This window comes from Gymnoscopelus braueri, assembly GCF_963280865.1.
Source record: "Gymnoscopelus braueri genome assembly, chromosome: 12".
In the NCBI taxonomy this organism is placed as follows: Eukaryota; Metazoa; Chordata; class Actinopteri; order Myctophiformes; family Myctophidae; genus Gymnoscopelus; species Gymnoscopelus braueri.
The window spans coordinates 21891963-21905639 of record NC_137614.1 but is presented as its reverse complement, the minus strand read 5'-3'; the positions used below and the strand labels follow the sequence as shown (position 1 = coordinate 21905639).

The window sequence follows — 13677 nt, the reverse complement described above, 5'->3', positions numbered from 1 at the left end:
GAAAGTGGGTTCATAGGTCTCTACACAAAATAAGGTTCAAAAGTTGTTCATACAATTTGCATGTGACAATATAGGGGTCCACATATTCAACGCTGACAACGCATGATAACTACCACTAAGCTGCTAGTCTGTAATGGTTATCATGCCAAACTGTAAACTAGAGATGTACAGCTAGTCAAAAAATCTAACCTGGATTTGCCCACCCATTTGATAATCATGGCTCAATTTTGGGGCTCTGGCTCATGGACTAATTTGATGCACCTCTGTCTCCCTCTCTCTCTCTCTCTCTCTCTCTCTCTCTCTCTCTCTCTCTCTCTCTCTCTCTCTCTCTCTCTCTCTCTCTCTCTCTCCCTCTCTCTGCCCCCCTTTCCTTTCTGAAAACTACAAAAGATTATGGAGCTTGCACAAAAATGAATTTGGTGCACTTTTCACCTGTAATGTGACAATAAAGTTCTGCTTCTGTCGATTCTGACCCCGCGCCTCTTTCTCTCTCATTCTTACTCATATATAATTGACATGACTGAGAAAGATTTACTCTCAACCACGCACTGTGCAGGTGCAGGTGAGCTCAACAGTATAGTTTGAAGAACAATGAAATATTGCATGTATATGAACTGAAGATATGATATTTAAAATAAAGGTTGATATGAAATCCTTTTAGTACCTTTTAATTGATTCTTGATATGTTGTGTAATGCATGTTTAAGTATCCCTTTTGCTCTTTATATAGATACCCCTATCGACATCACATTGGCTGTAATCTCTCAAGAACAGATTCTGCTACAAACAGCAGAGGGCGCTGTTTTTCATTCTCATTTGGCTTTGGGTTCCCAGATTGCATTGGCTGCATCCCAGTCTTGTAAGGCAATTTATTCTTCCCTAATAAAAAAAAAAAAAAGTTGAGTTCTTTATGGTAAAAGGTCAAAGTAAGTAGCCTTGGAACCTAACAGTTCCTGAGCCATGTCACATGGCTCTATGTTGGCTTTGTTATGGTGTGGCTTATTGATGTATGATATAGTGTGGTATATTGATGTATGTTATGATGTGGCATATTGATATATGATAAATAAACTTTTTGTTACCAACGCGCTCTGACTCCTCTGGTGCAATATCCTCTTAGATCAACAACATTTATAAAAGTAATGGGTGGCACTCAGTGGCAAGAGTGAGTTCACTCTTTTATTATTTCTATGTCGAATGAACATTGAACGAACTGTTCATTCGACATGTAAGAAATACATTATTTTTTTGGTAGAAGCATATCCGTTTTAATTTGTTGTTCCAGCAGGTGGCGGCAGCGTCATAGAGAGACAAGACTGTATGTCGTCACGCGCGCCACCTCTTTTCACTTCAAAGGCGGTGCCTTATTTTTAACTCTGGGTGGCGGTATGCGCTTTACATGCGTAAGTAACCCGTCAATAAAAATCTACGAAGAAGAAGAAGAAGAGGAGGCGGAAGTGTGTAACGTTTAGAACTCTCCTCCAAAACAGTAATGGGGGAGTGAAGGTCCGTGTTATGAAACCTGCGGTGTGAATAATGTGTTGAATAACAGGCTCTTTCTCAAGCCCATGTTCGTAGTTTCCTCTCATCGGGGCATCGTAGATTAATTTGCATCAACACCGTCTCATCTCTGTTGTGCACACAAGGTGCACAAGGCATCGGAATGGCTAAACGCAAAGAATCTGCAGATACAGCCGCGGAGACTCGTACAAAGAAACTAAAGCCAGTGGCTAAAAGAAAGACGCGTGAAGCAAAAGCAAAGAACGATCCAGGTATGAAAACTACCGTGTTGGTGAAGTCTTACACATGAATTATTAATTAATTAGATTAATCAGTTTATAAGAGTTAAATGGAGATGTGATTTATTTGACAGCCAGTCTGCAGGCGCATCATGCAGAGCCTAGCCTTGGATCAAGACTATCAATCATAGATGTATTTTATCGAGTCTGACTTTTGCTTTCGTATCTATGCAAAATATAAAATACATCTATGATAGTTTTGATCCAAGGCTATGCAGAGCCAGAAGATAATCAACCTTCAACACAATGAAGTGCTGAAAGGAAAGCGCACAGTGTGCTTTGCACAATCCCTGAGCTCAGCACTGTTTATTGAAGTTAAAAGATTAACTAATTGTGTTCATGGTGTTCGTTTTAGTAAGAAAACCTATGTTCTCTCTGCTTTTCACTTAAACAACAATCTGTGTTGTTTAAGTGAAAAGCTATAATTGAGTAGCTGACTGGTAAAAGACCGACAAATCTCTTTCTCACTCTGTATTGCCAATTTCTTGTTTACCTCCACCAGTCCATCCTCTTTATGGATCTGTCTGTCTTGCCTTTTTTATCTGTTTTAAAAAATATGTCTATCTCATCCTAGCTGCAAGCAGGGAAGTCCTGTCTATCTAATAGTATTTAAGGCGATAAATTCACTAATATTGCACCTTTACTGACAGCTTGGGTTATCCTCTTATGTCAATAAATAACATGCATCACTGAAGTTTTATTTTGTTTTTTATTTGTTGTTATTTTGCTGTGCTTTACCTTTACACCTGTCCATGCTCATTATCACCAGCATGTGAGCCAATGAGTCCAAAGCTAATTGTTTTGGGAAGTGCTCATTTTACATCACTCAACATCCTGCATAATGTGCAATTTTGAAACCGGTGATGCGCAGGACGTTGAATGATGTAAAGCAAGCGCTTGGCTCCACAAAACAACTTGCTTTGCACTCAGCTCACATGCTGCCTATAATGAGCACATGCTCATGTAAAACACAGCTAAAGAGGAAGAACACTAGAAGAATTCATCGCTTTAGCAAGTTATATTGACAGAAGGTTGTTCATAACTTGACAACAGTGGATTTTGTGAAAGCAATACAAAGAGGATGACCCAAGCTGTCCGTAGAGGTGCAGTATTTGTGAGTTTCTCATTGTTATACAATCAGATATGACTTTTCTGTCTGTATATAGATAGAAGATATTGTGAGTGTGACTTACTGGCTATACGTACATATACCCAGGCAGTGAGCCACTTGCAGCTATTCTCATCCCATCTTCTGAGTTACCTAAATATTAGCTCACAACACACATACAGCAGCTGAACATAAATACCTCTCTATTTCTCTCTCTCTCTGTCCTCACAGGTAATGGAGTCACGATTAAGAGGAAGAACACACCTAAGCCACGTTCCTCCTCCAAACCAGCAAGGGCCTCTGCCTCCAAGACTACTACCTCCACCACCAGCAAATACTTCAGTTCACCTCTGAAGGCACAACCAAAGATTAACGATGATGACGATGAAGATGACTTTGATATGGTCCCCATGGCAACCACCACTGCTTTTGAAACTGACACTATGAAGTCCACAAACGAAGACGATGAGGAGAGTGAAGAAGATGATTGGGAGGAGGTCGAAGGTGAGAAGGATATAAAGTCTGAATAATGCTTATTAATGCTCTGTGACAAGGTTTCGATACCTTTTTCAGTTGAAATTTGGCATGTTCAGCTTGCATAGACTTAAGAATACTTCCTGCAAGAGATTTATATATGTGTGTGTGTGTGTGCGCGCTTCTTAGAGCTGGATGGACCTCTGGGCCCAGTAGAGCCATCAGAGCTGGTCCTGCCGTCCCATCCAGTCGAGATTGAGATTGAGACTCCAGATCTTGTTCACAAGAGAAAGAGAAGGTTTGTGTATGTGTGACTGTACACACATTATTGTGTTTGTTTGCCTCATGAATTAAAATCTGTAAGGTATTGATAATTGTTTACATAATTTCTTTTTTTTAATAATTTCTTGTATCTTATATATAACGTCTATGTTGCACTGTAGAAGTACCCATCAACCTGTCTCTACGATAGCTACTGATTAAATCCCTTTGCTGATTGGTCAGGGAGAAGAGGAAGAAAGAGTGGGAGACGTACCTGAGAAGGATGGTGAATCGCTTCAACAAGGATCTGCTGATAGACACACACAAGGTGCACACACACACACACACACAAACACACACACACACACACACACACACACACACACACACACACACACACACACACACACACACACACACACACACACACACACACACACACACACACACACAGAACACCACCAAACAAGTTTAACAAACACACTTTGGACTGGACTGCTCACACAGTTACACACGGTTACTGACTTCTAAGTCTTATTCACTTATCTTTCTTTTGACTTTTAACTGGCATTTTTAAAGCACTTTTACTGACTTCGAATTGTCTCTCAGGTTCACCTGATGTGCCTGATAGCCAATGGGATGTTCCGGAATCGCCTGTGCAACGAACCAGATCTGTTGGCCATCACTCTGTCTCTACTGCCGGTCCACTTCAGTAATGTAGCCAAGGAACGCATAGACCTCCTCTACCTCTCTGGACTACTCAAATGGTGCGTGAGTGCGTGCCTGTGTGTGTGTGTGTGTGTGTGTGTTTGCACAGTAAAATCCTCTGTTTTCATTTAACTCTTTAGTGTATAATAATGTAACATTTGTACTCTGTGTTAATAAATGAACACTTGATTCACTCTTCCTTTTACTACTTATTAGGGGTGTGCTGACTAATTTCACAAAACTATACGATACGATATTGGGCTCACGACATCGATACGATACGATATATGGCACTTTTTTATTATGAAAATATATGGGGGGGAAAAGCTTATGAAAATACATGGGCGGGGGAAAGCAAATGCAAACAAATACTTCTGTTTTTGCATTATTATTATTGGAAAAAAAGGAAAAAATGCAAAACTATATTTTTTCCCCCCAAAACGATACATATCGTCATGAAAACGTATCGCGATATATCGCGGGACAATATATCGGCACACCCCTACTACTTATGTCTTAAAATATGTTAATCATGATAACTTCTCTTGATCACTCAATCACTCAATCACTCATTCACTCATTCACTCATTCACTCAACACACACACACACACACACACACACACACACACACACACACACACACACACACACACACACACACACACACACACACACACACACACACACACACACACACAATCATATCTGCTGCTGTAAGCATCTATTTCTCTTTCTCAATCTTCCCTCCGTCTGCATCTCTCCAGGTTTGTTGCTACGTTCACCCTGAACCCTAGTCTTACCTATGAGGAGCATCCGGACCCCAGGGGTCTGCTGGAGAGACGGCTGGCCAGCCTGTCTGCCAGGGACCACCAGGAGATGACACATGTTAGTACAGTACGACCTACTTATTAGGGATGGCCAACCGGTAACCGCTAACCGACCGTTGATCGGCCACCGATAAATACTAACGACTAACGATTAATCGTTGAAAAAAAAAAGTCTACAGTCTACACCTGTAACCACACGTAACTTCCACTTTATTCTTCTTCTTCCTCGTCTTTGTATTGGTATTGTTTGTGTTGGAGCGCCTCAGTGCGGCTGCAGAGTTCATGTGCAACCTCTTCCAGAGAGCTGCTGAAGACACAAAACAAACTGTGTAGACTTGGCCCTTTGAAATAAAATGTATTTTGGCCATTTTTGTTTTTTTACTTAATTTTTTTCTTAACGGTTATCGATTAATTAATCGGTAAGGCCTAACGGTAACCGGTTAATAAAATGTCTCCATTTGGCCATCCCTACTACTTATAGTACCTCGCCTCGCTGAGATCTACTATACATGTATATGTGTCTGTCTACAGGTTGACTCATACTACCTGATGAAGGTCAGAGCAACCCTAACGTTGTATTTATATGAAATTGTTGCAGGTGTGAAGACAGTGTGTGGGATTCATTTTTGCTTTTCTCATGCGTTGACTGCCTACTCCTATGCACCTGTCCCGTAACACATATGAAATAGAATACAACAGTATAAAGGAAATGCAACAGTAAATTCAGCAGTATAGCGGAAATTGGTTCAAATTTATAACCCAGCAAATGTTATAGTTGTCTTTTTTTAGATTACCCTTTGACCGGTACGCTTTGTGTTCCTACAGCTTTTCCTATTGGTTCTGAGGTCTCTGCAGCTCTTCTGCCGATTGGTTCTCTCCCTGCAGCCGATTTCCCTCAAACCTCCTCCTGCTAGGGTAACGAGTACCGACAATCTGTTGTTCAAACTTTTGTTTTTGTTCACCTGTGCTTTGAATTTGTTCACTTTTATTAAGATGTAGAGAGTACGTTCAGAATAACATTTTGAATTAAACCGATCCGCTTTCCAACCCTCTTCTCACTGCTGCTGCAGGGCAAAGGAGCTAGATCCTCCAGCAGTGCCCCAGGACAGAGCAACCCTCCTGACCAGGAAACCTCCAAAGACAGCCCGATTTCTAAGCCCAGGGTGTCTCCTGGCACCAAAAGACCTGCTTCCGCGGGAGGGAAGACCAAAGGAGAGAGCGGGGGCAAGAAAGCCAAGAGGAGAAACATAAAAGAGGAGGAAGATGAAGAAGAGGGAGAGGGAGAGAGGAGTGTGACGATAGGCGGACAGAAACCCAAGAACGCGAAACGCCGCAGTGTTGCATCAAAGGTTAGCTACAAGGAGGAGAGTGAGAGCGAAGGGAGGGAGGACGGGCTTAGTGAGGGGGAGGAGTTTCAGGTGACCAGTGCGGAGGAGAGTGAGGATTCTGAAGGCGGGGCTAAATCCCAGAAAGGGAAGAAGGGGAAAGGAAAGAGTAAAGCCAAGACAAACAACAACACGACGCCACAAAGCAAGAGTGGAGGAGGTGGGAGTAAGAAGGTGAAGAACAAAGAGGAGGATGACACGTGGGAGGAAATGGAGGAGGACGACGACGAGAGAGGAGGAGCGACAAGTAAAGGAGAGAGGAGAAAGAGCGGAGGGAGAAAGATACGCGGGCCAGGTGCAGACGAGTGGCTGGAAGTATATGTACCCAAAACATCTTCCTGGGTTTGCGTGGATGTGCAGCAGGGGTTCGGCCGGCCACACCTTTGCTCCCAGAATGCAACAGCGCCCATGACCTATGTGGTGTCCGTGGACGGGAACGGGCACCTGAAGGACCTGGGCAGGAAGTATGACCCAACCTGGATGACATCTTCCAAGAAGAGGCGGGTAGAGGAGGATTGGTGGGAGGACACATTGAGGCCATTCCTGGGACCGGAGGACGAAAGGGACAGACGGGAGGACAAGGAGGTGAGACAGACAGACAAATATTATTATAGATAAACTGGAGAAACCAAATAATCTGTTTTGATTTAACTCTGATAGTGTACAAAAAACAAATGTAACCAAATGGACCGTAAGGGTAGCACAGATTGCAGTGGGCTCCCTCTGCAAATTTCCCATGCTTTTTACAATGGGGATTTTGATGAAGAAAGAAATTATGATCTGTGGTTAATGAAACCTAAGAAGGTTTCATGTTTTGTTCTATAACTTCTATGACATATATTACACCTGTTAAAATCTCTACTGTGAATTTTGAAGCTGTAGCAATGCTTGTTTTTATTTATGTTAAATTCCTGAGTAGATGAAAAAGTGTCATTGTCTTGTTAAAAATGTGTTTGGGACAGAGCTTATTTTCTGAATTTTACCTCTACAATTCCATTGTAATTCTGAGGTGGGAAGCCATAGCGGAGGTAACTTCCGAGTTGGACAGGACCACAAAAACACTAAGTGTTCAGGGTGCTCGCTATTATGCTCGTAGTCTACAACGACAATATAATATAAACGTCAAGCAGCCTGGTTCACAGTCAGTTATGAGACTAGAATAGATATATAGAGGTACAAATATCACAGGTGTTTTGGTGCGATGTTTGAAGACAATTTGTTGATTGTTGAATTAAGATCTGCCTGCCCCATTCTGCTACCCCTGTACACTTACTGATCTCTCTCTGTCTTGTCTGTCTGTCTGTCTGTCTGTCTCCTCTCTCTATCTCACGCTCTCTCTCATAATCTCCAGCTCAATGCCAAGATGCTAGACAAGCCTCTTCCAACATCCATTGCAGAGTTTAAGAACCACCCCCTGTATTACTTAAAGAGGCACATGTTGAAGTATGAGACTCTCTACCCCCCTTCAGCAGCTGTACTAGGCTATTGCAGGGGAGAGCCTGTATACTCTAGGTGAGTACTGACTCATACTGTAGGTGTGAGGGCTGCATAGCGGCCCAAACTCCTAGATGTGAGGACCTAGTATAAGATAAGGCCAACATTTCAGTATCCCTACTTCCCTACTTTATTATGTTGTTATACCTTAACCCATTAAGACCTGAGGCAGATTCTACAAATGCCTTCTAAATCAGTAGTTCTCACACTTACAAGATTATTCAAAAAAATCGCGGCGTGGCACGTGCTGTGAGCTTGTAGATCTGCTATTTTTGAATAGCCAACGCTAAAATCTAAGGTGTTTCCCGGTTTTAATGGGTTAAGATCTCTTTCAGGGCGTTTCACCTAGAAGCTACTGGTTTCACGAAGAAACCAGTGGTTTCTGGGTAAAACCAGGGTATGAGAAATAGTCAGTACTGGTGTGAGTGCACGTTTATGCAGGCTGTCTACTCTAAATGTTATTGTAAAGGTGTATTATACTTGTTTTCAGGGACTGTGTGCATACGCTGCATTCCAAAGACACCTGGCTGAAAGAGGCACGCACTGTCAGACTAGGAGAGGAGCCATTCAAGGTAACATACTCTTTTTCTTTTACTTCTGCCCTTCCTTTTCTCTCTCGGTCCCAACCATCTTGCTGATCTCTCCCTCTGTCTGGCTTCCATGTTTCTCTCTCAGTCTTTCCCTGATCCTGTCTCCCTTGTTATTTTCTGCACCTCCATCTGTCTCTCTCCCAACTCTCTTTCTCCTCTCCTCTCCTCCTTTATATAAAAAGTCAGTTTCTCTCTCTTTCTCGCCCTTCAATCCCCTTTCCAATGATATGTGCGTTGATGTAATGCCACTGTATGTGAATAATGTTATCTCTCCCTCTTGTCATCAGATGGTGAAGGGTTTCTCTAATCGTTCTCGTAAGGCCAGGGTTGTGTCAGAGCAGAAGGAGGAGAAGGACCTGCCTCTGTTTGGAGAATGGCAAACTGAGGAGTACCAGCCTCCTATAGCTGTAAACGGGAAGGTAGGTCTCTCTCTCTCTCTCTCTCTCTCTCTATCTGTGTGTGTTGGCAGACAAAGAAGGCCTTTCAGCCGATTATAATCTCCCCAAGTTTCACGGAATTCAAACATATCTTTTATGGCCAATTGGCCATTGATGTTGATCATTACATATGCTGCTGCCATCTATTTTGGTAGCAGTGATGTTCTGGCCAAGCTGAATAAGCTGGCAATGATAAGAGCTTGCACACTACTTTCTTTCAATGGAAACCCTGTAAGGGAAATATTATGTAATTCACAATTTCATGTGAATTTTGAAACATGGTATCTTTCAGACATTCTGAAGCCCTGCTGTTAGGGGCAGCTGCCCCCTCAATATAGTCTTAACAATAGAGATAGATAACCCAGGTCACAGCAGGGGTAATTGTGAGAATCCGCTGTTTCGTCACACAACAGGCGCAAAGTATTGCATAGAATGAAACGTCACACAGAAAATTGAAAACAGGCATTTAGTGCAACTATTGATTATCTTCTTAGCGATGGTGATTATTCTAAGGGCTCAGCAAGACGTTAGTGACTCAGGAGGTAGAGCAGCCGTCTTGGAATTGCAAGGTTCCCGTTTTGATCCTCGGTTCGGGGGCACTGGTGTATGAATTGGAGTAAAAAGTAACATTTTCTTTAAAATTGTTGTGGAGTACCTAAGTAGAAGTAGACTAAACTAAATCATAACCAAGTAAGGTACAGATTACATATAATCGAACAAAGTAATATTCCTCAAGATTTTACCACTTCTAGCAACATGACTACATGCACACTTCGTCTCTGTCTCTTCTCCTCTACCAGGTTCCTCGCAATGATTTTGGTAACGTGTACCTGTTTAAGGCGTGCATGTTACCGTTGGGCTGCATTCACCTCCGACTGCCCAACCTGCAGCGTGTCGCCAAAAAACTGGACATGGATGCTGCTCCAGCTATCACAGGCTTCGACTTCCATGGAGGATACTCGCATGCTGTGTAAGATGGTTGTCAATTATTGATAAACACATTTATCATATTTTGTCAGAAGTCTGTGAGGGAAGCTTCTTATCTAATCAACATCCCTTCTCTTCTCTAATATATTTCAAACAAGTATTTCACTGAGATTAAATATTAAATGAATTTTCTTGACTGCAGTGTATATTTATTAACATGTGTTTGTGTGCATGTTTCAGGACTGACGGCTACGTTGTCTGTGAGGAGCACGAGGAGGTCCTCAGAGCAGCCTGGTTGGAGGATCAGGAGATCCAGAAAGAGAAGGAGAAAGAGGTGTGTATGTGTGTGTTCTTATTTCAATTAAAATGACACTGAACCCCACAGCTGCTGTTATGCATACACATACATGCCCCTCTGTCGAATCTGTTTATGGTTATGCTTGAGTCATAGTGACATGCCTATATATGGGCGCATCGGGTTTGTTTATGGTTACTTATGTCTGAGTCAGAGTGACGTGGCCGTGGTCCGTCCGTCCGTCCGTCCGTCTGCCTGCCCGCCCGCCGGTCCTCCCTTAAGCCAATTTTAATAAAAGATATAATATGCATAGATGTGTGTGTGTTTATATATGTGTATTCTTTTTTGTGTGTATATATAATTTCTGACTTGTTGGTAAACCTCATTTTTTATTTGCACATTTTATTACAGATTTGTATCTTAATAAACATTGTTCAAGTAAAACAAGGCAGACAGTTGGTTGGCTCTTTTCAACCAATCATACTGTAAATGTAAATGTTTTTCTCTTTAGAAATGTTCCTCTTATTGTGTTTTCCAGAAGCGAGAGAAGAGGGTGATCTCTAACTGGACTCTCCTAGTAAAAGGCCTTCTGATCAGAGAGAGACTCAAACAGAGATATGGTAAGTTAAATCAGGGGCCTGGTGGAGCAGGGACTTCGAGTCAGACTCACACCTCAGTCGGAGACGGGGCAAATGGGCTGTCATCAGACGATGATGAGGTTGAAAGTGGAGGTCCTGGAATGAAGACGGCAGCAGAGACTCTGGCCATGTCCTGGCCTCAGAACAGACAGGAAGAAGAGGATGTGAATGCAAATGTGCCAACAAAGAAAACAACCAAACGAGAGAAGAAAGGGCAGCAGAAACACCTCTTCCCCTTTGAAAAAGTGTGATGTGGGAAATCAGTAGGCAGCAGCTTCATGTGCTGATCACCAGTGTTTTGCATATGCCTGTCATATGCAAAAACAATTTGTGTACTACATGTCCATATGGCTAAAACATGTTTCCTGTATGTCATTTGGAAGCTGGTCCATTACCTAAGGGTGGAATTAATCAAGCCTTGTTCTTGTGTTTCAAACACTGGAAATAATTTTGCTCAGGGCTATATGCAAGCTTTATGCTTATGTGCTTTATGCTTGCATATAGCACATATAACACAGCTGTATTTTGTCCATATGGAGGTGATGGGAAATGTCACTTCTCCTGTATGTATTTTCTATTGTACAGATTTGCAATACTGTATGTGGGATTGATTGAACCCAGGAGCTTTCACTCGCAGGCCAATACATTAGCCGTTAACAATACATAGGCTGCTATAACTATGCTTGATGGGCACCTATGGAGTAAGGATCAAACATGCAACATTTTCACACATCTCTATCCACTTCACCAATGATATCATAATGATGTCGGAGGGTACACTACAGCAGTGGTTTTCAAAGTTTTAGGCGTTTAACTTCAATTGTTTAATTAACTAGAAACTATTTAAATGCAAATAATGTATGAGTGCATTTTCTAGCAGTAGGCCTGTTTCAATATCACTGAATCTATTTCATATGTACAATTATGACAATTTCTATTCTTTGAAAACTGAATTCAATATTTTCATATGAGAATGACAGTACATTTGAGGATCTGTAACATGAAAAAGTTTGGAAACCCCTACACTACAGCTCCTGTCAGTAGCAGATGTAGGTCACTGGGAACTGTCCATGCAGACGAAGCCTGGAAGACGAGGACAAGCATGCTATGCTACTGTTGTGTATTGTAACCTGCTGAACTGCACTGTATGTGGTGCTAACTGAGTATGTATGGCCACACACCCAAAGAGCAGATGGACGCATAGAGTACTCCCAGTCCCACTAAACCCACAGACAAACACGATCTCAAGACGACGCACACTGCATACTACAACTCTGTTTCTCTTGCTCACATAGATGTTATGACTCGCTCTTTCTTACCAACACACATACACTCTAGTCACTCCAGCTACTTCCCTCGACGTTTTGTTTTTTTCTGTTCAATCAATTTCATCTCCATCACTTACTACATACTCTTTCACACGGCCTCACACTTTGTCTCTTTCTGTCATTTTGTATCTCTCTTCACATAAGTTTTAGAATGTATGTGGAAATTACAGGTGAATTCATGTTAGTAGAATCTGTTTTTGTATCAAAACTATTTTTCCAAGAAACGAAATGAAAGTTAAAAACAACGCAAAAGCACACTGTTCTGTTGTATTGTTTTTGTACTATTCTTGCATATATACTGAGCAACATTTAGCTTCTCAAAAATCAACAGTAAAACTAAAATGCATTATGTGATTTTCACATGATATATTTTAAGGTCAGACTGCACATTGGTGTAGTGGTGCAGAGCTTTCCTGCAGTGTTTCAAGGACAGACATGCAGATGCAGGTGTGTTCTCAGTCACAGCCTAGAGAGAGAGGGAGAGTGCAGTAGTATTGACAGTAGTACTGAACACACAAGATGCTGTGACACAGCTGTTACTACATATACCAGATCTCTTGTGATAACCATCACTGTTTTTTATTCTACTCAGTTTTGTAAAGCACTTTGAGTTAATTCGTGAATTTATGAAAGGTTATTAACTAAAGTTAATTGTAATTAATTATGACTTATCATTCACACTAAGGGTAGAAGAATGTGTCTCTGTAGCTACAGACAGTGAAGACATTTTTATTGCCCTATAGAGAGTTCTGCAGTAATTGGAAACAGAAGTCAGGCATACTGTATTTGCAACATTAAGAAGTTAATTGAAAAACCTTGCAAAGTGTCATGGGAATTGAATATAAATATTGTGGTTGGCTTCTAAATGTCCCATTTCATGACCATATGTAAACAATGTATACATTGGAACACCAGGCAAAGAACTAAAAAGCAAGCTGCTAAATTGAAAGAAAATCCTATTTGAACACAATTATATACAATTGAAATAAAACTGATTCTGAAATGGAGTCAATAAATGTAGAAATACTCTGTTACAAGTAAAGGTCCGGAATTCTAAATTAACTTAAACAAAGTTTTTGGTATCAAAATATACTTTAAGTACAAAAGTAAAACTACTCATTATGCAGAATGTCCCATTTCACAAGTTTTCAAATGTATTAATTAAAATCTTTTGAAAATAGCATTGTGAGCTTGCAGATCGGCTATTTTCAAATGGACGAAATGTATTTAGGGCTGAAGTGGTTAGAGTATGTTTTATGACACTGATAATCAAAAGTAACTAGTAACTAAAGTTTTCAAATAATTATAGCGGAGTAAAAAGTACAATATATGTCTCTGAGATAGTGGAGCAGAAGTCAAAGTAAAAGTACAGAAAATTGGAAATACTCCACTAAAGTAAAAAAAAT

General features: G+C 41.2%; 1 protein-coding gene across 1 annotated transcript; it reads left to right on the top strand.

Moving 5' to 3' along the window:
* The first annotated feature begins 1500 nt into the window (after positions 1 to 1500).
* xpc (xeroderma pigmentosum, complementation group C) lies at positions 1501 to 12528 on the top strand. The gene is made up of 14 exons (XM_080444232.1): positions 1501 to 1771; positions 3138 to 3410; positions 3570 to 3678; positions 3885 to 3969; positions 4251 to 4408; positions 5115 to 5235; positions 6003 to 6092; positions 6248 to 7147; positions 7914 to 8074; positions 8547 to 8628; positions 8934 to 9065; positions 9884 to 10053; positions 10251 to 10344; positions 10844 to 12528. The coding sequence occupies exons 1-14, from the start codon at positions 1663 to 1665 to the stop codon at positions 11192 to 11194; spliced, it is 2835 nt and encodes a 944-aa protein (XP_080300358.1). The 5' UTR covers positions 1501 to 1662; the 3' UTR covers positions 11195 to 12528.
* The last annotated feature ends 1149 nt before the right edge of the window (positions 12529 to 13677 follow it).